The sequence below is a fragment of the Drosophila kikkawai genome, chromosome 2L (assembly GCF_030179895.1).
Source record: "Drosophila kikkawai strain 14028-0561.14 chromosome 2L, DkikHiC1v2, whole genome shotgun sequence".
Lineage (NCBI taxonomy): Eukaryota > Metazoa > Arthropoda > Insecta > Diptera > Drosophilidae > Drosophila > Drosophila kikkawai.
The window spans coordinates 14332734-14357428 of NC_091728.1; the positions used below are offsets into that span (position 1 = coordinate 14332734).

Below are 24695 nucleotides of genomic sequence, written 5' to 3' on the forward strand. Positions count from 1 at the left end.
TTTTAATTTTGCAAAAATTATTTAAATGCGAGTATAATGTAATGTAAATTTCCATTCAGTTTGGGACAACCAGGCCAGCACTGTGGGCGTGGCCGGTTTTTGGGAGGCGCTATAAGTAGCTTTACATGGTTGCCGCTACTCAAATTAATGGATTTTTAATTGTCTCTTTCTCACTTACGGGTTTCGCGAGTCCTTTTTTTTTCTGTTTCTCTTTTGTGTCCGAGGCAAATTACCTCGACAGCTATAGGGTGGGAGAGGGGGAGGTATGGAAAAGCGTGCGGCAAGGAAAATCCCTTTTCCGTGGGACCTGCTTTAAGGCTATGGAAAGTAAAATTTATAATGCGTATTTTCCTTCTCTCTTCCCGTTGTACTTTTTAAGCGGGTTTCAAAAAATGGTTCTGCATAATGCAGGAAATGGGCTGCCATAATGGGATAATCATGGATTGTTAAGACAACAAAATGAAATGAGTGACAGCATTTCTGGTGAGTTATTTTGTTAAAATTTCAACAGGGCCAAGATTGAGGCTCTTAAATCATTTAAAAAATTTAAATATAATTTGTTTATACTACTCATTCGGATAATTATAATACTTATCAATATTTATTGAAGACCTATTACATAAACTGATAATATTTTAGATCAAATTGAGGGTAATTAAATTTTCTAATACAATTTGCATATTTCAAACATAGATTTAACATAATAGTATCCATCATCACTGGTTCAAGCTTAAATATTACGTATACGCCCGGGAAACAGGGACCAATTTATGCCATCGAGTTTCCCAAAACGAAAATCCATAAGCTTAATCAAGCTGTTTGGCAAAATCCTGTGCAAATTTCCCAGCGACTCGTTCAACTCGAATTGGTTGAGGAAAATTGCTGAACCTAAGCCGTTGCCGCAATAAAAATATCAACGGCAGCGGAAAAGCAAAAGATATGCTGGAAATGGCAACGCCTCCCCATTATTGGCCGCCTCTCTGGCCTTTTTCCTATTTTTTAATATTTTTATATACTCTCGAACAGCCACAAAAGCAACAGCAAAAGCAACAGCCAAGCACAACAAGCTACATTTTATGGCTTAAACTTTTTGCTTTTGCTTAAATAAATTTCCACTTAATAGATTCGTTACAATAAATGGTCGGAGGGGGGCACAGGCTGAAGGGATGCTGTTTTCGGGGTTGTCTACTTTATCGCTTCGCTCTGCCAAAAGCAGAGATGCTGAGAAGAAGCCCAGAATCTCTCCCCTCAGCCATTGAATTTTATGGCATATTAAAAAGCAAAAGCGTGCAAAAAGCTCACGAGAAATATACGGACAAGGAGTCCCTGTCCCTTCCCGCTGGCAGTTCTGGGAATTCGGTTTACCCTTTTCTCCCATTTTCTGGCAGCAATTTGATTAGCGGCAATTGTGCCAAAATTATAAATGACAACATTTCAGCAGGCTTTAATTTAATCTGCCGGCATTTCAGTTTTCAACCTTTCAGCAGAAGCAGGAACCTGAAAGCCTGTAAGCAGGAGCAGGAAGTGCTTAAATCCAAACACACAAAAATTAATTTCATCATATTTTTCACTTTTTCTTAAAAACAAAAAAAAACCAGTACACATCGTTGGAGAATGGCAGGAAAACTCAATCGGCCGCCCTAGGAAGTAGCATCCTTGCAGGGCCTACGCCTCGTTGGCTTTTGTTTTGAATGGGGATTCATGGAAGGATAATATGCTGTTAATGTTATTCTCCAACCCCCATAACCGGCAAGGATGTTGTGGTCTCCTGCCAGGGTTTGTCTTGGAGTGAAAAAAGGATTCAAGCAGCCGCAGTTAGCTGGAATTGTTGTCATTTATTATTCCTGCTGCACAAGCCTGGCTTAGACTACGCTTTGGCAATAATTAGCAAAAGATATCAAAGCAAATGACTTTATCTGCTTACAAGCCCACACACACACACACACTGATATTCGCATATCCTTGTACTCATATTCGCACAACAGCAGCAGCAGCAGCAGTAGCATCCAAGGACAATGAAGATGCTTTAATGTGTTGCTGACGACGTCGTTTCGGTTGGTCGGGGGTGCTGAATCCTGTGCGGATGCGCTTCCCTGTTTTGTTTGATTCCTAAACACATTTTCCAGGGCATTAGAACTTTGACAAGGAGCTTGTCGGCAGGCTCCAAAAAGGATCAAAATTTCAACACATTGAATAGTGAAGTGCTTTAAGTAGATTTGAAATAGAACTCACACTGGGGAGAACTTTAAAGGATTGTGTGTATCATACATTTACCTTCAATTCTTTAATATATTTTTCTATTTTTCCTAGTTAAATAAATAAAGTACCTAAATAAAATCAGAAATTAAAGTTATTATATAATATTCCCTACCTTATATTACTCTCCCTATAAATAAACCCCCCCAGAAAGCGTAATGAAGCTTCGTTTCTTTTGTATTTCAAAGTCTTTTCCTCTCTAACAAATAACTTAGGCAGATATTCCCCTCCTCTGCGATTTTGTAGCTCGGGTTTTTGTTTAAATTTTCAACCGCACAGCACAGGCTTATAAAATATGGTAGTCAACAGCTCTCTCTATGTGTGTGTGTGTGTGTCCGTGCTTATCCCTTACATCTTGAGCTTGTCTTTGCCATTTTGCCTGCTGGCCAGGATATGCCAGGATATGGAGATATGTTTGTTGCTGTTGGCCTTGTCACTGGAAGCTTTAGATGCTGGGCTAATAATTTATAACTAGTTTATATTTTGGCAATTATTTCCTGCGTGAGGGACACAAAAGAAGGAGAGAGAGAGGGACTGCCATAATTAAAGCCATTTTGCGCATGGCCATAATAAGCCTGATATGCGAGTATAAACCAAAAGTCAGGGCACGCAAATCAAGGCGTCGCGATAAGAGAAGTTAATTCACGGATAACAATAAGCGTGCTCTTGGGGAAATCCACCGACAACACCAGCAACAACTTGTACATGCATTACAACAACTCATGAATATAAATTGCCGCCTCACTTTCTGGCCGAGAAGGAGCCGCAGCCGGAGCCGGAGCCGCCAACTGTTCCGGGAGATTGTTCACAAAAGTTGAAGTCGCCGCGGGCGGTTGGCAATTATAACACACAGAAAAATGTACATACATATACATATATATTGTACTCAAAAAAAAATAACAACAATATATATATATAAAGCAGACGGCGCAGGTGAATCGGGATTTAAGGACCCAAGCATTGCCAGCATTTATTAATGTTGCTCAAGGCTGTGGCGAAGATCCCAGGGGCTCTCATATATCAAATAAAGTGAACGAAAATTCAGGAAGCTGAAACCGGGATGCCCTGAAAGTATTTATGGACTCGCGAAAGTTAATAATTTATTGAAATTTTATATGGATCAGATGGTTATTTATTAAATAGTATATAGAAAGAAGTTTAAACAACTTAAAACTAAGGAAGAACTTTTGAAATGGAATTTCAACTGTCTTGAGATCATTAATTATTGTTTAAGATATTTTTAAACATTTCTTTAAGTTATCCTAGATATGTTTAAAACATAATCTTATTTATATTTGACCTCAATTTCCCCCAATTTCAAAATACGATTTTTTCAGGTAATAAATCAAATTTAATATATTTAAAAAATATGCAAATAAGCCGCATAGAATAATGATTTATTTTTAAACACCCCCCTGAAGAGTGTATAAACCGAGACCTCAGCATAAAAATGTCTCAATAAATCCCCTAAACGCTGCTTGGCAGGCAGTAAAATCGCTGGTCAAGTCCCCTTCGCCATGGGTAGCGGGTAATCTAGCAGCGGGCGGTCAAGAGCCTCCCTTCCAAGTACCCCCACCCCACTGCTATGTCCCTTGAAGCCTGGCAGCCTTGACTTTTTGTAGGTTATTGCGCATACGCCCCGTGCAACAGCCACGTGTAATTTAAATGCAATTAAAATAATAATTTATCTTGCTCCGCCGGCTTGTCAACGTTAAGGGAGAAGAGAGATCACACACGGTCCGCTCTCCTAAGCTGTATAAATAAATACAAACGCGAGACATTTGGCGGTGATAAATGAGTTGAAACTGACAGGTCAAATGAAGGTATAAAAAAGGTGCTGTAGGAATTTTCAAGAGAGTTTTTAGGGTAACATGGGAGTAGGGTAGGTAAAAACCACATCATTTGTTCTGGATGCTAACAAATGCAGTCAGCAATTAGCTGTGAAAGGGAGTACTGTTAAGGGAATTACTGGAACGGGTTAAAAAAAAAATAGAAAAGGGTTTCTGTGCTTTCCCAAAATACAACAAACGAAATTCATTATTTTACAAAGGGGGTTTTCTTTCAATTTGTATTCCATAAAAACTATTGTAATATGAGTATTTCTCATATGAAACATAAATATTACAAACTTTTTATATGAACATTAAAGGTATGAAAATGCCAAGGGATTACTTTACGTGCCAAAATCAATAGCTATTATTATTTATAAAAAAATCAAGGGATTACTTTACGTGCCAAAATCAATAGCTATTATTATTTATAAAAAAATCAAGCTTTAAACGAATATTATTTTTCATTTATACCAATTCCCTGGTAATATTTTTCCAGTTTGGCCATAACTTGTTAAGTATGCAATGGGTTTTTCTTAACCAAAAACCAAAACAAAAAAAAAAGTATTAATATAAAAATAACGTTTTACTTTTTAATGCATTGTCCATATAAATGTTTTAATTAAATTATAAAAATAAATGTTTAACAATAAATCAAAAAGTGTATGCTGCAACCGTAATCAGAAAACAATAAACAAATAAAATAACAATTAATTGGATTTTTACTACCCTCCCTCTCTCTCTCTGGAATGAAACATTTAAATTTTCATAATAAAATGTAATTTATTGCATTTGCATAAACCTTTTGGTGACCGTGTTGTGCGTGTGCAATTGAATCAACACCGCCGCCAAGGAACAAAAAGTTGAGAAAAATAAAGAACAGCGGCGACAACAGTTACAACAGTTAAGTCAGAACCTGGCCAATAGCCAGCGGCTGCCACAATTAAAAATCCCCTTTTTGATTTATACGTCGCCTGTCCTATGAGCTATATATATATGGTATATATTTGTATGTATATAGTATATAGTCCATGCAGGCGGCGATTGAATGCGAATTAATCGCTTAATTGCTTTGCCGGCGGGACAAAAGGAATTTTTAACAACAAAGTTGATCACGCAAATTAAGTGGTTGGATCGGGTTCAAGAAATTTATAAAGACGGTTGATGAATTTTTATAAAGGAGCTTAAGGAGTAAATTAATCCCTGGCAGGCAGAGCATGAGGTGTCATAAGGTGTCATAATGTATTACGCAGAATAATATTTTTTAATTAGGCAGTTGACCCACTACCAAGAGGACTCGTTCTGGTTGTTACCACAACTGGCAACTTGGGTTATTTTTAGCCAAAGATTATATTGTTTTCTATATATATTTTTGTCAACTTTGTCTTGATTTTATTTTATATTATTAAATATTAGCTTTTCCTGATTTTTTCTCCAAGTTATCTTAAGGCAGCTTGGGCCAACTTAATACCAGAAAAATCGTGAGATAACTCTGTCATCTATAGATATATTTTTTCTTATTAATTCTACCATCAAACCAAATATACATAAATATTTCTATAAATACTTCTAAATATTTTCCACATATATTTTTCTTACTACATACAATTCTAGCATCCTTTGCTATATTTAGCATCCTTTTGCATATTTATTTTATTTTAAAATACTTCCCCTATTTTGAGAGCACTCTTTCCACGTGTAACTGCTCCTTTGCCATCCTGGCCAGGATTTATTTACCAAGCAACCCACCTTTTTGGTTGACAACACTATTTGCAGGACATCATCTACCCGCTAATAGCTAAACAAGCACCATCTGCTACCCATTTCTTTGCCTCCCTGAAACCGGTGACATGGTTGTGCGTGGTTGCGTGGAGCTCACGCTTTCGTGGTTGAGGTGCCACGTGCCCCTCCCTGACCTGAGCCCCTTCTGCTCGCCTTACATTCACCTGACCCCACTTGCATATAAAAACACTTGTGGCTGATGGGCAACTGCCGGATGGCGGATAGTAGTGCATCATGTCATCGCATGGCGGCCAACGCAAATGCAATTTAAAGCAAACAATTTTTTGAAATGACCTACATCCTGGGCAGGACACGCAGTCACACACACACACGCACACACTCGCAAACAGACAGCAACAAAATGGGAGTTGTTTTCAGTGCGGCGCACACAACATCATTAAAAATTAATTCACGCTCGATGTCCTGCCCCCCTGGTAAAAAATAAAGGACGAGCCAGTAGAGTTAAAGTGAAGTGGAGTGCAACCAGTGAAAGCACTGGGGAAATATGCGGGAATTTTGGTAAATGAATCAGAGAATCTAAAGAGACGTTGAACTTGATAAAATAACTAGAAGATTTCATTGAGAAAGGAGATGGTTTTTTGATTAAATCTTTATAAATCTTCTCTTTATAAATTTCCTTTACTTTTTAGGAATTATTTTATATTTACTTTTTACAGTGCCTGAAAACGGAACTCGGCTAACAGCAAGTGAATGAACACGTTTTGCGGTCGCCGGGGTTGTGCACTTTATAATGTTGGCCAGATCCTGGTCCAGGTCCTGGGAGCAGCATCCAGACCCGATCCCTGTCCATGTCCTGGCCCATTTTGCCCGCCGCCTGATGACTTAATGAGCATAATAAGCTCAGCGCCGAAATTACCTTTTTAAATGAACATGATACCGCCCAAAGGCAGACTGGTTTCCAGGTGAGGTGTGTGGAAAACAATCCACACACACCCGCAGGACACACACACACAGGTGGGGAGTGTGCCAAATGGGGATTAAAAGTGGCATAGACAAGCGGTTACATATTCAAATTAAGATTTTAATGTTCACACAAAAGGCGGCCAGGCCAAAATAACCATTTTAAACGTGTCCTAACGAAGGGAGTTCGCTAAAGGATACCAAAGAAATGCAAATGCAAATGCAAATTAATTAGTTCCCCGTTTGATTGAGTTACAGTTAAGTAGCTTAGCGAAATCGCTGTTCCCGATAAGGTTTTGGGAATCGATAATGGCTGTGTTAATGGAATAGGCAGGCAATAAAAGCAGGGAAGAGATAAATCCCATTCAAACCCTATTGAACATTATATATATACCAGGGGAAAATAATTTAAAATTAGTTGAGCTTAGGAATTAAAGTCTATTTTAAATTCTATCAAGGGGACAGGTTATAATCCCATTTAATTGCTGGTTTTAAAATAGAAAATAAACCAAATTATTGACACAAATTTGGATAATAAATTAAGTCCATTTTTTGACAGAGAATGATATATTTTTAACACGAAAATAATTATGAAATGAAGTTTTGGCTTATGTTAAACCAATTAGTGCTCAAAATTAAACATTAAATATTTATTAAAAAATATTAAAATATAGATTAAAGCAACAGTAAATAAAATTTGAAAGCTGGAAGTGTAAGGGATGCCCAAAATGTTTACCAAGTGAAACTTCCTTTAAAATTCAAAGCAGCTTTTTCTTAAAATGAAACTGCAAGTCAGCTTTGAGGAGCTTAGAGTTCAAGTACTCAGAAAAGTCAATCACAAGTGCGAGAGTCGCTCAGGCGTTGACCCAATAACCTTTTTCCAAATTTTTGAGCAGCCGCCAGATTGCGTATACGCAACGTTAAACCGCATACACTTGCCCCGGCATGCCATAATCAAATTAAAGCATAATTTTTTACGACGTCATAGTCATAAATATGAACGATGAGAAATTGTGCCCTCAAAGAAGAAAACATGAATCATAAAAAGAAGGGGGGGGGGATAAGGGGCAATGCAAGTCCGGAACCGGCTGTGTGTGTGGATCTCCCTTGCAAGTGATTTCCCATTTCCGCTAAGCGGCTGGGCGAGAAAAATAAAATTAAATGTATAAATCATCTCGGCGATGCTTTAAAATTGAATACGCATTCGTCAGCAATAAATCGCTGAAAAGGAGCCAAAGGACACGGACTCCTGCAGCTCTAGTGGCTCATCTTGACTCCGGCACCGGCTCCGGACTCCTATCTGAACTCCGCTCCCCAACTTGGTCACATATGCGCTTTGTGCCGCCTCTTGGGAAATTGCTACAATTCGTTTCATATTTCATGTGGTTTCGGTTTCGGTTTTTGGGTTTTTGGCTTCCGCTTCTGTTTTTGTGGACGCGAATTTTTCCCGCCGTCTATATATATATATATATATATATACATTTTTTTTCCTTTCCGCATGAGTTATTATTGGCAAACGGGAATCCCCGCCAAAGTGCGGGCGCAATTGGAATTGTTTGCAACTGATTTGCATATTGAATGCAATAGAAAATGCGGCCTTATTTATGGCCAGCGGTTGCAGTTGCTCGCTTTTGGGCAGAGTGCAATTAGCCATGGCTTTCTGGCCACCGAGTTGTTGCATACTTTTCGCTGAGCCTTGGGCCAAGTTCAATTTGGAAATCTGGTGAAATGGCCATGAGTCAGACAATGATTTACCAAACTCACAGCCAATTAGGGCTGTAAATTCTTAGATCGATATCGAAGTGATTGCCGATCAATGTTCAACTTAATTTGGAAGGGGATTTTCCGGAGATATTAATTGAAAAAGAACTCTAATAATATTATATGATATTTAAATATTCTTTAAAATTATTTTTAAAATTTTTAATAAATAGCCAGGTAAAGCTATATTTATTTCTAGAACCCTTTTAAATTTTTGCTGGCCAAAAAAATATAAAATAATTTGTGATTTATTTTTAAATATATTTAATACATTTTAAATAAATCTAGAACCTTCGCAGTTTTAAATGCCTTTACAAGTTTCTTAGATGATTTAAATTTAATAATAATGACTACAAAATTTTCCATGTAATTGTCATAGAAATTCCTTTACAAATACATAAAATACCTCTATACCTCCTCCACATCCTATACTATTTTTCTGCTGATATCAATTAAGGCATGTAAGTGTTTTTTCATTACATTCCTACTGTTAATCATTATCATTATCTGGTTTCATAGAAAATTCACCTGATAAAGAATAAGTGCAGCTTGGCTCTGTATTTACTGGCAACTATTGCCTCACCTGCAATCGAAACTTTCAAGTGTAAATTTCCTGAAGGGTTTTACAAAGGTTTTCATTGTAATTAAGGTGTGTAAATATTTTTATTAAGTTCTGTAATCTAGCTATAGATGCACACAGGTGCTTTTCTATATCCTCCATTCATTCAGTAAAGTCGTAGTATTTGTTTGCTATAAATTTTTATTACATTCGCGGAATAAATCGGACGGCATAAACGATAAACGCATGACTTTTAATCACAAATTAAAACCAATCGTGTTTATGAGCCAATATTTGATAATGAGGGTATTAGCTCACTTTCCATTTTGACACGATCAGTTAAGAGTTAATTAAGAACACTCACACAAAGTAAAGTTGAGCTATATTTAAACCAAAAATAATCGTAGTAAATTTATTATATATTTTTATTTAATTTGAAAGGAAAAATTCAGCATAAGCTGGGATGTTATTTTTTTTAGGTAATATATTGTTATTAGAAATTGCATCGATCACTAGTCATTCTCTTGCAATCTCATTTTGTCATGTCAAATTCCTGGCTGCCTGTGCCTCTCTGCCTGTGCTCCTTGGTGTATGCTAATTTTTGGCAAACATGCTCGTTCCGGCGGAGGTCCTTTCTTAATTTCAGATGAAACAATGCGCAATGGAAGACATTGCCAAATGTACCCCGTCGGGGAATGAGGCGAAAGCCCTGTCGTCGAAACGAACGAAAATCGAATTTATGGTCTAACAAGCGCTGTCAAAATGCGAGAATTGAGTGCCTCTACGCCGGGGTCCTGCATCCTGCCCCGCCGTGTCCTCGTTCCTGGCATACATTCAGCTATTTCCTAGGTGCCGACTGTCGCTCCAGGACCCAGCTGCTCCCCAGGACATTTGCATCTCGCATATAAATCGCATTAGCAGCACGCAATTACGAGACCAGGACACATGGGTGCAGGGTTTTGTGGCTTCACATTTCCCGAGGAGACTCTCTCCGGCAATAAATAATTACGCTGATAGTTCTTAGCCTCCACACATGGCAGATAACAAATAATCAAAAAGTGGCAGAAGGCGATGTCTTGAAGGGGTATTTGGCTTTAATTTACGATTTTGTTATAAATAGTACTGGCCGCCCAATGACAATGATAGCGTAGATCAATAAAAGCGATCTAATCGCCTCAGTCGGCGGACACGATGTAGTTAGTATGTAGGTTAGTATATATCACATTTGACTAGGTACACAGTTCACCCGATTCCGGATCACAGCAGAATGGGGCACTTGTACATGATGTTGATCTTGTCAATATCCTTAGAGCTCAGGCCCACTCTCTGGCCTATCTGGGCGGATGAGTCCAGCGGCGTAATGGTATCCTCGCCATTGATGGAGAAGGCTCCCGGCCTATAGTGCAGGCAGCTGTCGTAGTCGTAGCCCACCTCGAAGTCCGTCACCACAGAGTCGGAATACTTCTGGAAATTGAACTCCTTGCCAGGCACTATGTTGTCGTAGTGCACCTCTATGTAGCCATCACGAATGGCCGAGCTCTGCTGGTGATAGAAGCCCATGGCGTGCATGAACTCGTGGAGTATGGTTCCGGGTCGGAAGCAGCCCTCGCCTATGGGATATATCTCCAGGTTCATTTCCTGCGGCTTTCCCTGATAGCCCACAGCCGTGTAGCAGCCTCCCTCCTTGGCCGTCACTGTCAGATAGTAGGTATCCTCGTCGGTGGCCTCCCGGAAACGGATGCAGGTGTTTGTCTCCAGCGTCTGGATGCCCGCCTTGATGGCATTTTTGTGAAGATTATCAAAGTCATCTGATATCCGGTAGACAATCAAGTTATTAGGCCACCTCTTTGTAGTATCTATCAGGCCATTGCGTGCCTTGGGAGCACCCTGCTCCAGCATCCTCTCCTGCTCCGCCGTCAAGACCATGTCGCCCTCCGCAAAGCCAGCAGACTCCTCGGGATCGTAGACACCTGCCGGGAGGGGCTTGCCAGAACTGAAGAGCACTTGCAATAGCAGTAAGAGTATTATTCCGATCCTCGACATCTTGCCAGTTGGGTTCCTCAATCGAGACTAGTAAATTGGCCAGGGAGCACGTCCACCTAAATATAAAACCAAAAGCCTTACCCATTTTAGATTAGATACAAACGGGCAAAAACCTATTTCGCAAACTGATAATGAATCAGGGAACGTCCAATTGGATCAAGGTTTATAACTAAAAAGTCACCTATCATCGGGGCGCCTTCTTTACGTACATTAGTCATGTAATTTACGATTAATATCGCCAGCAAACGTCACCTGTTTGCCGCAATTCACAATGATAGTAAAATAAATATGTAAAAAAGTACCGAAAGTCAAGTGGAGGCAGTGATTGAATTTTTTAAGTGGCCAGAAAATATATAAATAAAGCTTCCAGAATATGAGTAATTCCGGCCAAATCGTCAATTGATAAGTGATAAGCAACCCGACAACCGGGACACGAGTAATCGTTCCGCTAAACACAAGTGTTCATTGGGTTGTCTATTCCATGTTTGAATTGGGTTTCTTATCGCCCCAAAATATACTTTTTAAGGGACTCTTGAAAGGTAGTTAAGCATGGTTCTCTTAAGGCTTTCAGATAATACAAAACAAGAGAGAGAGAGTCTTATGTTCACTGTCCCAAATAACTGATAGGATTTTGATTTATTTATTGCATTCTAAATTATAAACCAAATCTCATCGCTTATTTTACGCTTTCACTAGCTAAAGACCATGTCAATATCATTAGTTTAGACATGGCCGTGACACTTGTACATTTTGTTAAGCTTTCTTATATCCGTTTTACTCATTTCAAACCGCTGGCCCATTCTGTGGTTGCCCTCCTTCAGGGCCACTATAGTGGGCTCGCCGTTTCTGCTGAAAGCTAGGGGTACATAGTGCATAACGCTGTCGTAGTCATAGGGCTCGCCAAAGCCATGCCAGGTGGTCGTCTTATCTTCATTCACAAAGTTCACGAAATATTCTTTGTCAATATTTTCCCACTCGATGCGAATATACTCATCTCGATTTTGGGCCACATGCTGATGCTCGAAGCCCAGGGCATGGAGGAACTCGTGTAGTATAGAGCCCATGCGGAAGCAACCCTGGTCAATCGGATAGGGCTCCAAATTAATCCCATTTAAGCTCGTCCTGAAGCCCAGAGCCATGGCATTGCAGCCATCGTTATTTCCAGTAATGTTGAGCGCAAACGGAAGCTCATTTTTCGTGGCTAGCTTGAATACGACACACGATTTGCTCATAATATCAGCCATGGCCTCGAAGATCTTTGCCAGGTGAGCTTCGTCTTGTTTAGGAACATTTTGAAATGTTAAATGTTAGTGCTTACTTATATAATCGTTATATATTATTTTATTACCAAAAACATTGGGCTGGATCACGTAGTGGACAGTGGCATTTGGCCAGTGATAAATCTTATTGCCGATCCCATTCCGGAATTTTATTCCACGATTCAGGATGTCCCCTTGATAGTATCCTGGCCGTATTTCAGGATCCCTCTCACGTTTACTTAAGACTTCCCGGCTTAAGAATAGAATCAGAGCTAATTTTATTCCTAACATTTTGCCAAGAAAAATCCAACTAAACTATCCATCTGAACGGTGGAGTAGATTATAGGTTTAGTAATGCATTTTCCATGCTTTTATGGAAGTTATTTAATTAATACAAAGATCAATTCAGTGATGCTATTTGGTACAGTAGAGAAATGCTAAGGAAAAAAATATTTTTTGGTCCTGTAAAATTCCTTATAAAATATATATTTATCAAAATATACATATATATTTTATATATTAAGCTTTGCAAGTAAAATGAATTAAAGGAATAGAGTTTTTTATCGATGCCTTATTCAAAACATCCGAAAATAATCATTCCAAAATGTATTTCTTTTATTTATTTTATGAAAATTATTATTTCTGAAATTAAAACATTTTTTCTGAATAGAAGAATTTAATTTCTAAGTTAAAAACATACGTTTCTTGTCTTATTGTGGCATACTCTTGGGGTTTATTTTTAAAAGTGTCAAAGGAAAATGTAAATGGTTATGTTTAAAAAAATGATTAATAAATATGTAACAGGAGTTCCATATTTATTGACTTTAACATATTTAATTTATTTTAGGTAAATCTTAAAATATCTTAAAAAATTCATGAAGAATAATCCCTTTAAATAAATACAAAATTTAAAATCATATTTCTAAAAATCCTACTGAATTTTTATTAAGATGGAACTCAAATCCAATCTCGATCTAATGGCAAAATATTTAATATCCCCTTTAAATTACACCTGCCTGGGGCACTTGTACATAATATTCAGCTTGTTAATATCCGACTGACTCATCTGCAGGCGCTGACCCATGACCTCCTCGGCTCCCTCTTGGAGCGGCACAATGGTCATCTCTCCATTCTTGGAGAACGCATATGCCGTGTAGTGCAGGACACTGCCGTAGTCATAGGGCTCTCCGTAATCCGTAACTGTCTCATTATCGTACTTGTTGAAATTGTTCTGCGTTCCCTCCGTAATATTCTCCTCGGCAATGCGGACATAGTCATCGCGATTCCATGTGCTCTGCTGATGATAGAAGCCCATGGCATGGAGGAACTCATGAACAATTGTGCCCAGCCGGAAGCAGCCAGAGTCCAAGGCATAGTTCTGCAAATTCAATTGCTGGACCCTGTTGAGATGACCCACATACGAGTAGCAGCCACCAGCCTCCGAGGTGACATTAATATAGTATGTCTGGTCCGTGGTGGCCTCCTTGAAGACCAGACAAGAGTCACGTTCGATGATGCGAATGCCGCGGATAATGTGATTGCGATGTTCGGTATCTGAATAATAAATAAAATATTTAATAAAATATGTTTAATTGAGTTCTCAACTATATTTCCCAATTAATTGTTAGTTCCTTTAAAAGCCTTACCAATATCCGGATTTATGTAATAGTAAACCGTGCGATCGGGCCACCTGTAGGTCTCATTAAGCAGTCCATTTCTTCCCAGTGGACTGGGTACCATATCACCCTCAATGTAGCCAGCTGTCAGCTCCGGATCGGTCTCAATCCTCTCCTGGGTGGCAGGAGCAGCCAGGCAGCTGCTGGCCAAGCAGAAGACCACCAAAGTCAATGTACAGTTCGTCATGTTGTAGGCTCCACGTTTGGGAAAATACTGATTGGGGCGCCAACTAAAACCAGGCAATGTGGTCTGCCCCTCGCCAATGGATAATTTATGGTATTTGCGCTAAAGTTAAGCTTTTATAGCCAGCTAAATTGACCAATGGTCGCCGCTAAGATGTTATCTAATCGTCAGCGGTAACCTGCCTAATATAAATTCGTATACGTAATCTTAATACACATTAGTTCTAAATGCCTTTCTTATACTATATACATATATAGATCGGGAATTACCATTGTCATCGAGATAAGATCTTTCTATTTAAAGAAAACTAATATGGCATACTTTTGGGTTCCTAATTTATATGGCTAATTTACATTTTAAATTTAAATATATATTTTCTTATAAGCTACCACATTTCCCATTTTCAACCCAGCAAAAACGTAATCAACTTTAAATTTACAAATATATTATCACCCTTAATTATATAGAACCACTTTCACAACATTTCCCAACTTCCTTGTAGTACATTTATCTTCATTTATTCTTGCGTCAAGTTTGGCAACCTCACCTTACCTGTCGAAATACAACAAAGCCTAACCAACCCTGACCTCTCCTCACTGAGTCATTTCATCTTAAAAACACCCCAATCTCACCCACAATTGCTTGCAAAAGCCTTCCCCTTCCCCAAAAATAAAGAAAATCAGTGCCAAAATTAATCTGAAAGCAAATGACAGAGACGAACATTCAACTAATTGCATTTGTCAACACAATAAACAGATTATATATATACATATATATTTCGCGGGCCTGAGGTGGCAATATCAAGGTGAAATTTATCATCATTAAGTTGAGGAAAGAAAGAAAGAGTATTCCCCTAAACAGTGGGGCAATTGTACATGGCATTTAGTTTCCTGATATCCGTTTCACTTAGCTGGAGTCTCTGTCCTATGGCATCTTCCTTGCCCTCCTCAAAAGCTACTATGGTCCTTTCACCGTTCTTGGAAAATGCATAAGGACCATAGTGCATAACGCTGTCGTAATCGTATTTCTCTCCAAAGTCATTGACCGTTGCCTCGGTATATTTATCAAAATTAAACTCCATGCCCTCGGTAATATTCTCCTCCACAATTTCCACATAATCATCTCGATTGGCGGCACTTTGCTGATGGAAAAAGCCCAGGGCGTGTAAGAACTCATGGACAATTGTGTAGAGTCGGAAGCAGCCAACTTCGATTTCATAATTCTGCAAATTCAGTTGTTGGACTCGATTTAGGTAGCCAATGTAGGAAAAGCAGCCACCCTCTTCGGAGGTAACATTCACATAATACTCCTGGTCGGTGGTGGCCTCCTTGAAGGTCAAACATGAAACGGACTCGATCTTGTGAATGGCCTTAACAATTTGGTTACGATGTTCGGTATCTGTAAAGAGAATAGAATATATAAATAAATATTTAAATACGTATGCAATTAATCCCTCACCTATATAGCTATTGATATGATAGTAAACAATCCGATTGGGCCATCGATAGGTTTCATTTCGCCAAAGATTCCTTTGGGAGCCATTGGGCACCATATCACCCTCCACATAACCTGCTGTCAGTTCCGGATCCGTTTCGATTCGATCAGCTGGCAAGGCCAAAGCCCCAGTGATCAGAACCAAAGTCAGAGATAGTATAGTAATTATTAAGACATGTTAGTTCTCGGACCTTCCTTTTCAGACTGTCTAGCCAGTTTTATAAAAGAGCCATTGATTAGTCCATTATAATAGTTAATCTATGTTATTTACGATCTCCAAAGTACTAGTACCGATGTGAAATCTAATCGTTTCAACAATCGGTAGCTATCAAAAAGGTGTTATCAATGTCTACTAAGTAACTAATTAGGGTATTAATGATGTCGGTATATAGCATATTTTTGGGGCTCTTTCAATGAATGAAGTAGTAGACTTGCTTACCCTCTAATAATGATAACAAGTCAATAATTAAGTGAACTCTTGCTAACTAATACTTGGAAAAAACAATCTTAAGTCATAAGTAAGGAACTTTATCGATTATATAATATAAAGAACATTATAAAACTCTGAGGCTAAGAACCTCTAAAAGGTTTATCTTTATAATGTTCTGATGTTCAAGCCAATTAGGTCCCATAACAAGGTTATTAAACTTTCTATATCTTTGAAATGATATTTATAAAATACTTAATACAAGAACTATTTAACGTATTCCTAATTGTTCACTAAATTATATTAAAGTAAATTTCATTCTTAACACAACTAGAATCTTAACTAGTACTACAAACTATAAATCATTAGGCCCTTAGGCTTGATATAACTTTATAATATGTAAATAAACACAAATAAAAATAGAACAAATTTAAGATGAGACTATTATTATGGCCAGGCAAATATGGTATAACCCTTATACTCTGGAATCCGTCCGGTTAGCCGCCTTATCTAGAGATAAAGCTATCCCAATGTACTTCCAGAAAGATATAAAAAGCCTCTGAAACTTGACTCTTGATCAACACTTTTGAAAATGCATTACCTTGCATTCGCAGTGCTCTTGACAATAGGACCCTTGGTCCATACTCGTCCTTCCAGTGAAATTCAAGTAGATGACGTTATATATACACCAGAGCAATTGCAATTCTTTGAAGGAAATATGACTAGTAGGATTGTTTTATCCTGGTCAGGTTATTACTGGAAAAAGAGCACTCTGGTATATAGCTTTGGCGTGGGTCTGTGTAAGTCTTAAATAATATAGCAAAGTTCTCCGTCTAAAATCTAACTCCTTTACAGCATCTGCAGACCAGGCTCTAGTAAAAAATGCCATGAAGGAAATATCATCACAGACTTGTGTCAAATTTCGAAAGACATTGAGTAGTCGCGAGCCGCAAGTAGTAATTCAACGAAAGGATGCCGGATGCTGGTCCTATGTAGGATATTTGGGCGTTACCAACCAGGAACTCAATCTTGGCAGTGGATGCATGTCTAGTCGCACGATTCAGCATGAACTGCTCCACGCCTTGGCCTTTTACCACACTCAAAGCGATCCCCAAAGAGATCAGTATGTGCGAATATACCCAGAGAATATCAAGCCCGGCCATAAACACAATTTCAATAAGCTTCGAGCTGGCGCAGTGACTGACTTCGGACTGGGCTACGATTACGATAGTATTATGCATTACGGTCCATTTGCCTTTTCGAGAAATGGAAACCCCACGATTATTCCTCTCCAGGCTAATGCAATTATTGGTCAGGCGACTCAACTGAGTCCGAGGGATGTGGCCACCCTAAATCGCATGTATTGTTAGTTTTCTTAACTTTATGTTAATTTTAACATTTTATTTAATGTGTTTATTGGTGATTTAATTAAATAATTGGGGTGATTGTTAATTTAGAAATTCATTTGGATTAAAAATTACCATACTTCACAATTTACGATATTTTTAATTTAAAATTAAACCCTGAATTTGAAACTATTTTCCTTTCAAACCAAACTTAAAGCTGCCTTTCAGAAACACTAACTTCACCGTGAAGATAAAAGAAGCGGCCCAGTCGTGTTAATTCCATATAGAACTTACTTGGCCAGACTTTACATCCTCTTCCAAAGTAATCGCAACATTTGCAATTCCAACGAGCTGTTGCACTTGACAGGAAACAAGAATCGCCCGTAGCCTCAAAGCTATACCCATCCTTAGTCGTAGCCCTATCCCTAACCCTCATCCCTGTTAATCTGGAAAACAAAAAGCCCCGACCAGCGTAAAGGAAGTGTTTGCCTTTGCGCCGGCAACTAAAAATTGAATATTTAGTGGTCGTAATTAAAAATTAGCGCGCCAGGCAACTAACCAACTAACCAAGCTACCAAGCAACGCCAGCACCAAAAGCCAACCGGAGGAGTCCTTCCGTGTAATCCCAGGACCAACTATCTGCGTGAAGCACCCCCGAATCCTCGCCTCTCTATCTCACCCGCCACACAAGGACTCGCCGCATATACATATATTTGGTTTTTTAATGGCACAAAATTGTGCTAGAGCCAAAGCTTCGCCAGAGCTACCTGCACACAAAACGGAAGTCGTAAACATTTAATTTATGCAAGCAGTGCATTTGCTTTTTTAGTTGCAGTCCAAAGATGGGCCAACGTCATCCAGTTTGGCCGAGCTCCTGTGTTGCAGCCGGGTTTTATCAGCTTTTGAGGTGGTTAGCATTAGCGACAAGCCACTTAAAATGTGTACTTACCTCTTGGATACCATTGCAAATATGGGTTTTAATTTAAAACGATTTAAGGATTTTTAAATAAATAAACAGGGAGTTTGGTAAATGAATTAAAAATGAATAGTTGTGGTTTTATGATGACCTTAGAAATTGAAATCGGTTTATTTTTGGGAAACTGTTTCTTTTTTATAATTAAAGTTTTACTTTTCTAGCCCATCTCTCTTAATGTTATATCATATAAAGCTTAAAAATAAATTTAATTTAAACCCATTAGCAAAGTCATGACATTAAAAAAAAGTTTTGAAAATGAAAAGATAAATTTCTTAGTTAAAAAAATTCTTAAACTTCGTCTTAAAACAAGTATACATTTTAGCTCTCCTTAAAAAAACTCAATTAATTCCTTTATTTTTTAAAGAAAATCTACATCCTAGCACAGCATCCCAACGCGATTATCACGCTCTCAAGTCATAATGTCTTGAGAGTTTCCTGCTTTTTATTTTTGAGAAAATATTGCCGGCATAATAAAGAGAATTTAATGGGTTAAGGCGGCCACTAGGACGCCTGGCCATCAACTTTTCGCCAAGAGCAGTAAAAAAGTCAGCTGGCAGGAGCCACGTTTCGCTTTCTTTTCCCGAGCTGCGGTTCTTTGTGTTGTGTTTTTGCCTCCTTTAACCCCCTCTCCCTTGCCTCTCCTCCTGCGATCGTTCTAATTTTATGACATTCTATTTTCATGCATAGCAAACCAGACGTATGTGTGTGTGTGTGTGGGGTGTGTGTTGGTTGTGCGAGTGCAGCCATAGCCATTTCATAGTCAGACATGAATGCTGCGCTTTGTTGCCCTGCTACGCCTTTGTTTGTATTGGCCTCAGGGGTAAAGTTTTTAGGATAATAACTTCCTGCGACTTTACGAGCCAAGGCAAAAGCCAAAAACCCACCAGCAGCAACAACAGCAGCGGCAACTAAAGGGAAATGAGAATACTTAAGCAGCCCAGTACACTGTAATTAAGGTAGCTTTTAGTTAATGGGAGAATTTATAGAGACTATTTTCAGGACAGACAAACGTTTGGTAATGTCAAGTCCTTGGGGTAATTTAGTTGAATATATTTAATTGTCAGATATATATATATATTTTTTTATATTTAACAGTAAAATTATATATTTTTATCAAATATGAGGCTCTACAATGAAACTAAGTAGGTAAAGAAAATAATGAAAAATAAATTCTTAAATTTTTCTAAGAGATTTCAATCACTATAAATAATTGGTAAGTTATGTTCTACAAATATACTATAAAAATATAAAAATATAATATAATATATATTATAAAATCAAATACAAATGTAATATAAATTCAATATAAATTCTTATAGTAGTTTTTGATAAAAAAATTTAAGTTAGTAGATGCCAAATTATAAAATTTCAACAACGAATTTTCTTTTGACATATTTACCTTCATAATTTTAAATTTATTTAATTTTTATACCTATATTTAGGTTTACTTTCTCTCAGTGCATCAGAAGAACTGCATATGAGCAACTTGGCGAAGGCGAGCCCTGAAAAATATCTCAAGAAGACCTCCCCTTGGAAGCAGGCAGCGAGTAAAAGCAAAAGCAAATGCCAACACATTTGCGACGCTGAGGGAAGATGTGCTATGTGCTGGCAGACCGCAGAAACTTTTGACGGCGACGACAGGCTAGAAAAAGCAGAGAAACAATGGTGTCAAGTTAGCTAGTTTTAAGTAGAACTTAAGTTGTTATTTTTTTAAATTTATTTAAATTATTTTCACAAAAAATTTTAAATTAAAAAAAATTGAAAATAGAAAAAGGAAAAAGCTTACATGGCTGAGCATTAAACTTTGATCTTTCTATATTTATACGTAAAAAAAATAAGTATATAAATATTGAAGACAAATATTTAATCCTAGATTTAGCTAGTTTATATATTTCTCAGATTTTTTAAATGCTCGTTTAAGTAAGCTTCACTGTCGAGTAGCAAGTCGGCAGGCATGTGGGTTAGTGGCTGCGGTGGCATATTAAAGACAGACAGCTGTAACATCAGCTCAGCACCACCGTGGCTGTGGGCATAATCTCAGACATAATTACACACACAACTCACAGGACCTGGGCAAAGGAATGCGAATGCCAGGATGCGGAGCTTTATTCAGGCTCTAAGCCAGCGACTGACAAATGCAGTCACACATGAATGGGCTTTATATTTCTATATTTTTCTGGCAGAGAAAGTTAACTTAAAGGTGGAAAATTCCACAGAGAGGCTGACTTTTCGCGAACACTCGTTCGCTGCTGGCCAAAGTTTTTAAAGTGCATTTAAAATTAATTAAGCATACGACGCGTTGCCAGTTGCATGACACGAAAGAGCGAAACCCTGGCTGCTTTATCTGGCAATTAACAAGTTTCTTCTTTTTCACTGTAATTGATTTAACGCCAACAACCCTCTCCCCCTCAAATCAAAGTTGAGCCCCTGAACTTTTCGAGCTGTAAAGAAGGGGGTTAAGACCCCCTTCTTATTCGTACTTTATTCGCATGCTGTTGCTCTCTGTGCGCGCGGCTTGAAAAGTTTAGACACAATATCGCTAATGATAATTACAAGCTAAAAACTTTATCCACATTTGCTTGCACTATCCCTATACTTATCTGTCTGTGTATTTGCTTTTAGCTTCAGTGGGCAACACAGGCATAAATATAAAATTTTCAGTGGTTAGCACAAAAGTTCCCCCAAAGCCAAACGGGGAGCGATAAGCTAAGGACTTAGCTCCCTAAACCCCCCTAAAACCCTTCTACAATCCACCGCCTGTCCGTTCTAATTAAGCTCTATTGTTACGGCTGGCAGTCAATGCTTATTAAGATATCGGGCATTAGATACTAGCAGCTGGGTAATAAGATATTAATCCATGTGGGAGAGATACATACATATACTAAATGTGCCCTAAAATAATAGACTTTTTGGACTTCCTTTAAATACAAAATTTAAAGAAATTAAATAAATTAAAATAACAAAAATTAATGAATTTATTATATTTAAATGTTACTTAATTTATATGAAATATTTTAATATTTTATTTATTTTCTTTATTACCAAACAACATTTTTTTATAATATAACATTTTTAAAGATTCTTGCTTAGAATTGTGCCTAAAAGTCAGCACAAAACTATCTCTCTCATCAAAATGTAAGAAAAACCCCACCAGAAATTTAGGACTCTTAATACTCCACTAATCAAAGGTAACCTTAACCCTTTATCCCAACCAAAACCCCGGGGTAAATAACACTCATTAGCCCGCGGACCAATGCAAGGCAAACAATTCAATGGCCGGCACACATTTCCCAGTCAAACAACATGGCGCTAATGAAGTACAAATTGGCTAATGGGGCAGGTCGAAGCCAGAAATCGACGGCAATGGAGATGGTCTAATTATCAATATCAGGATATTATGGGGCAGAAGACACAGAGACAGGCGCGAGCGGGGGCTTTTTATGTGAAAACTTTTGTGCATTTTCATGGCGAAACTTTAATGGATTAATTTACCAAAAACGTTCGTGCCAAAGGAAATTGAAACATAGTGGGTGGTGGTGGTGGATGTGCGACGGGCGATGGTGAATGCGAATTTTCGCGATAGGCAGAGAGTCTCCGCCAAAGTTGAAGATTTATGGCTTACGCCGGAGACCCAAACTCCATTCGAAATGCCGGCTTAATGGCTGCTGATCATTGCTGGAGATGGCAAAACATGCACAACTGAAAATTTTCCGGTTTTTTAAAGCAATTTTCTCTGGTGATATTCTAATTTCATTACCCACCCGTCGGGGCAAAAGTTTTATTAACTTTTTGCAAGTTTTTGCAGCAAAGCACTAAAATCATGAATATTTTATTGCATATTTTCCGACACACACACGGAGAGACAGCCCTGAAAAGCGCAAAAGAAACAAAAGTCAATGATGCGTGTGAGCTGGCTCGCCTTTATCAATTTAATTTAATTAAAATTAATTCAGCAATAATTGACTTTTAATATGCAATCATTTGTATCAGCGGACTAGAGTCGCAGAAGGAGGCAGCAGTTGCAGTAGCCGGAATGCCGGGAATGTCCGGTTTCCCGCTTGATATGCCATTAAAAAATTCTGAATTATTTAATTGCTCATTTGTCGACGCTGCATTGAGGTGAGAAATGTGAAGTACGAGAAGGATGCCTGCAAAATCTGTGAAAAATAAAGAGAGGAGAGAGCTGACAATCGATTGCTGTTGTCCCTGCCATAAATAATACTCACCTTCAAGCCCGCCTGCAGGCTGACGCGAAAGTATTTCAGACCAGTTACATAGAATGGTTTGCTGTGCATCTCAATAGCCAGGTTAATGAGCTTCAGCAGGCGCAGATTCTCCTGCGGATCTGTGGAGTGCTCCAGGACCTGCTCCCAATGGGTTAGATAGTACATAGAGCTAAGGGAATCTGTCTGTAGAGTGGGTTAATTTCACAAAATTATAGGATAAAGATACTCATACTCACCGTATAGGCCAAGTTTGATCCTATTTGTCCCAGAGATAGCAGCTCCACAGTTTTGGCACAAAACCATATGGCATATATGTAGTTGGCCATGGGATTCTGTTGGGAAAATCCTCAAATTAATACTATATATATTTTTTTAGTTGATAAATATTTATAACCTACTCACCGTATAGGCCTTGAAAGACAGAGCACACAACAAAGCCGCTGCAAAGGCAAACATAATGAAAACTCTCACGGTATACTGGACCTCCAGCTGCTCGCCAAACTGATTCAGAGCCACATTCTTACGCAAAGTTTGTATAATCAAATCCTTTAGCTGCTTGGCCATCAGAGGACGCTCTCGTTTAGCCAAAATCCTTTGTATTGCCAATTCCAAGTCCCTTTTCAACAGCAAATATTTACCATTTAAATGGACAATCAGTTCGCAAAGCAAACTGGTCTCTCCAAACATCATGGAATCGATGATGATGCCTATCCAGACATTGCTCAGCAGCAGAGGCACAAAGATGTGCAAAGGTTCCGTATCAAAAGGAAATATCATGGAGTAAAGAAAGTCCTTCCTCTTGTTGATGATCGAAAAGACAGGAACAATGAGATATCCAGAGATAACAGCTGTATACATGGCGGAAACCAAACGATTGATGAGCATTTGACCATCAACTCGACGAAACATTTCCGGCTCCTTGCGAGGATCTATGTAAATAGTGGTATAAAAACGATGCAGGAACTTCTGCAGCGGCTCAAAGTTGAACAGAATATGAAGACTCCGGAACTGGGCCTCCACCAAGATCAAATAGGTGGGCATTCCGGTAAGAAACTCATCCATATTTCTATTTCCAGCCTCCACGCGTAGATACCGCAACTCCGCATCGTTGTGCTGGACAAAGATGACACAACCCAGGACGGCCAGTACTCTGTCTAGATATCGTGCCCACTTGCCCGTACTGGGATCCAGGGGCCAGAAAATATGATTCAATCGGAAGAGGGCCAAGGGCCAGGCCAACTTCACCTTCTGACCATCAGCAAAACGGGGCACGTAACGAACCATAATGAACCAGAGACTGCGGAGTAATGCCTGTGAAATAGGGTCTCAACTTCAGCTTATATATATCAGCATGTAACCAGGATTAGAGTCGAGAGAGGGAGACGAATGACAGTTTCTCAACTTTTAAATGTACTCTCCCATGCGTGCAATGGCTCAATTAAGTTATTATCCTTCAGTTCCAAGCCGAACGGAAAGGAAACATTTGAAAGTTTCACATTAATATTGCCTCATTTACCATGTAATGGCTTGTCCTCAAATATTTGAGACAACTTTTCCAGGACCAAGCCAAAAGGGAATTGGCTTTTATTTGGGGCTATTAAACGCAGGTAATGATGTAAACAAGGACAAACATAAGGGAAAAAAGGTGTGTGAGTAAGGAGTTTCAGGGAAACTTTTAAGAAGAAATATATGTGAATTTATTATCCGCAAAAGTTATTTTTTCACTCAGATAATTATCAAAAATTATTCACAGCACACTAAAACAAGAGTTATTTTAATCATTTGTGTATTATTTACATAAAAATGTATTAAATAATCAGTAAACACGTTAGAGATAATATTTATTTAAATCACATTCATAGACACAAACGATTGTGAAGGCAGAAAAATAAACTATAATAAATGTCTTTACTAATAATTATCCTGGAAATAAATATCTGACATAACCAGGTTATA

At 38.4% G+C, this 24695-nt stretch overlaps 6 protein-coding genes across 7 annotated transcripts; 1 reads left to right on the forward strand and 5 right to left on the reverse strand.

Annotated features, from left to right (window-relative positions):
* The first annotated feature begins 421 nt into the window (after positions 1-421).
* Positions 422-17684, forward strand: LOC108086198 (zinc metalloproteinase nas-15). Of its 2 annotated transcripts, XM_070287954.1 has the most exons (3): positions 422-483; positions 16806-16991; positions 17047-17684. In XM_070287954.1, the coding sequence occupies exons 1-3, from the start codon at positions 465-467 to the stop codon at positions 17559-17561; spliced, it is 720 nt and encodes a 239-aa protein (XP_070144055.1). In that variant the 5' UTR covers positions 422-464; the 3' UTR covers positions 17562-17684. The 2 variants fall into 2 exon arrangements, with proteins under 2 accessions (XP_070144055.1, XP_017038549.1); XM_017183060.2 differs by lacking the exon at positions 422-483 and having other exon boundaries at positions 16784-16991.
* On the reverse strand, positions 10185-11190 carry LOC108086185 (seminal metalloprotease 1). Its single transcript, XM_017183048.3, has one exon. It carries the CDS (start codon positions 11149-11151, stop codon positions 10366-10368), a length of 786 nt encoding a protein of 261 aa, XP_017038537.1. The 5' UTR covers positions 11152-11190; the 3' UTR covers positions 10185-10365.
* Positions 11750-12734, reverse strand: Semp1 (Seminal metalloprotease-1). The gene is made up of 2 exons (XM_017183057.3): positions 12500-12734; positions 11750-12427 (listed from the first exon to the last, which is right to left on the reverse strand). The coding sequence occupies exons 1-2, from the start codon at positions 12699-12701 to the stop codon at positions 11874-11876; spliced, it is 756 nt and encodes a 251-aa protein (XP_017038546.1). The 5' UTR covers positions 12702-12734; the 3' UTR covers positions 11750-11873.
* Positions 13325-14326, reverse strand: LOC108086191 (seminal metalloprotease 1). The gene is made up of 2 exons (XM_017183055.3): positions 14057-14326; positions 13325-13964 (listed from the first exon to the last, which is right to left on the reverse strand). The coding sequence occupies exons 1-2, from the start codon at positions 14271-14273 to the stop codon at positions 13417-13419; spliced, it is 765 nt and encodes a 254-aa protein (XP_017038544.1). The 5' UTR covers positions 14274-14326; the 3' UTR covers positions 13325-13416.
* Positions 15058-15947, reverse strand: LOC108086182 (seminal metalloprotease 1). Its single transcript, XM_017183044.3, has 2 exons — positions 15729-15947; positions 15058-15668 (listed from the first exon to the last, which is right to left on the reverse strand). Exons 1-2 carry the CDS (start codon positions 15820-15822, stop codon positions 15124-15126), a joined length of 639 nt encoding a protein of 212 aa, XP_017038533.3. The 5' UTR covers positions 15823-15947; the 3' UTR covers positions 15058-15123.
* A 4843-nt stretch (positions 17685-22527) lies between the features above and the next one.
* Or35a (Odorant receptor 35a) lies at positions 22528-24023 on the reverse strand. The gene is made up of 4 exons (XM_017183063.3): positions 23142-24023; positions 22976-23071; positions 22740-22922; positions 22528-22670 (listed from the first exon to the last, which is right to left on the reverse strand). The coding sequence occupies exons 1-4, from the start codon at positions 24021-24023 to the stop codon at positions 22602-22604; spliced, it is 1230 nt and encodes a 409-aa protein (XP_017038552.1). The 3' UTR covers positions 22528-22601.
* Positions 24024-24695: the final 672 nt, after the last annotated feature.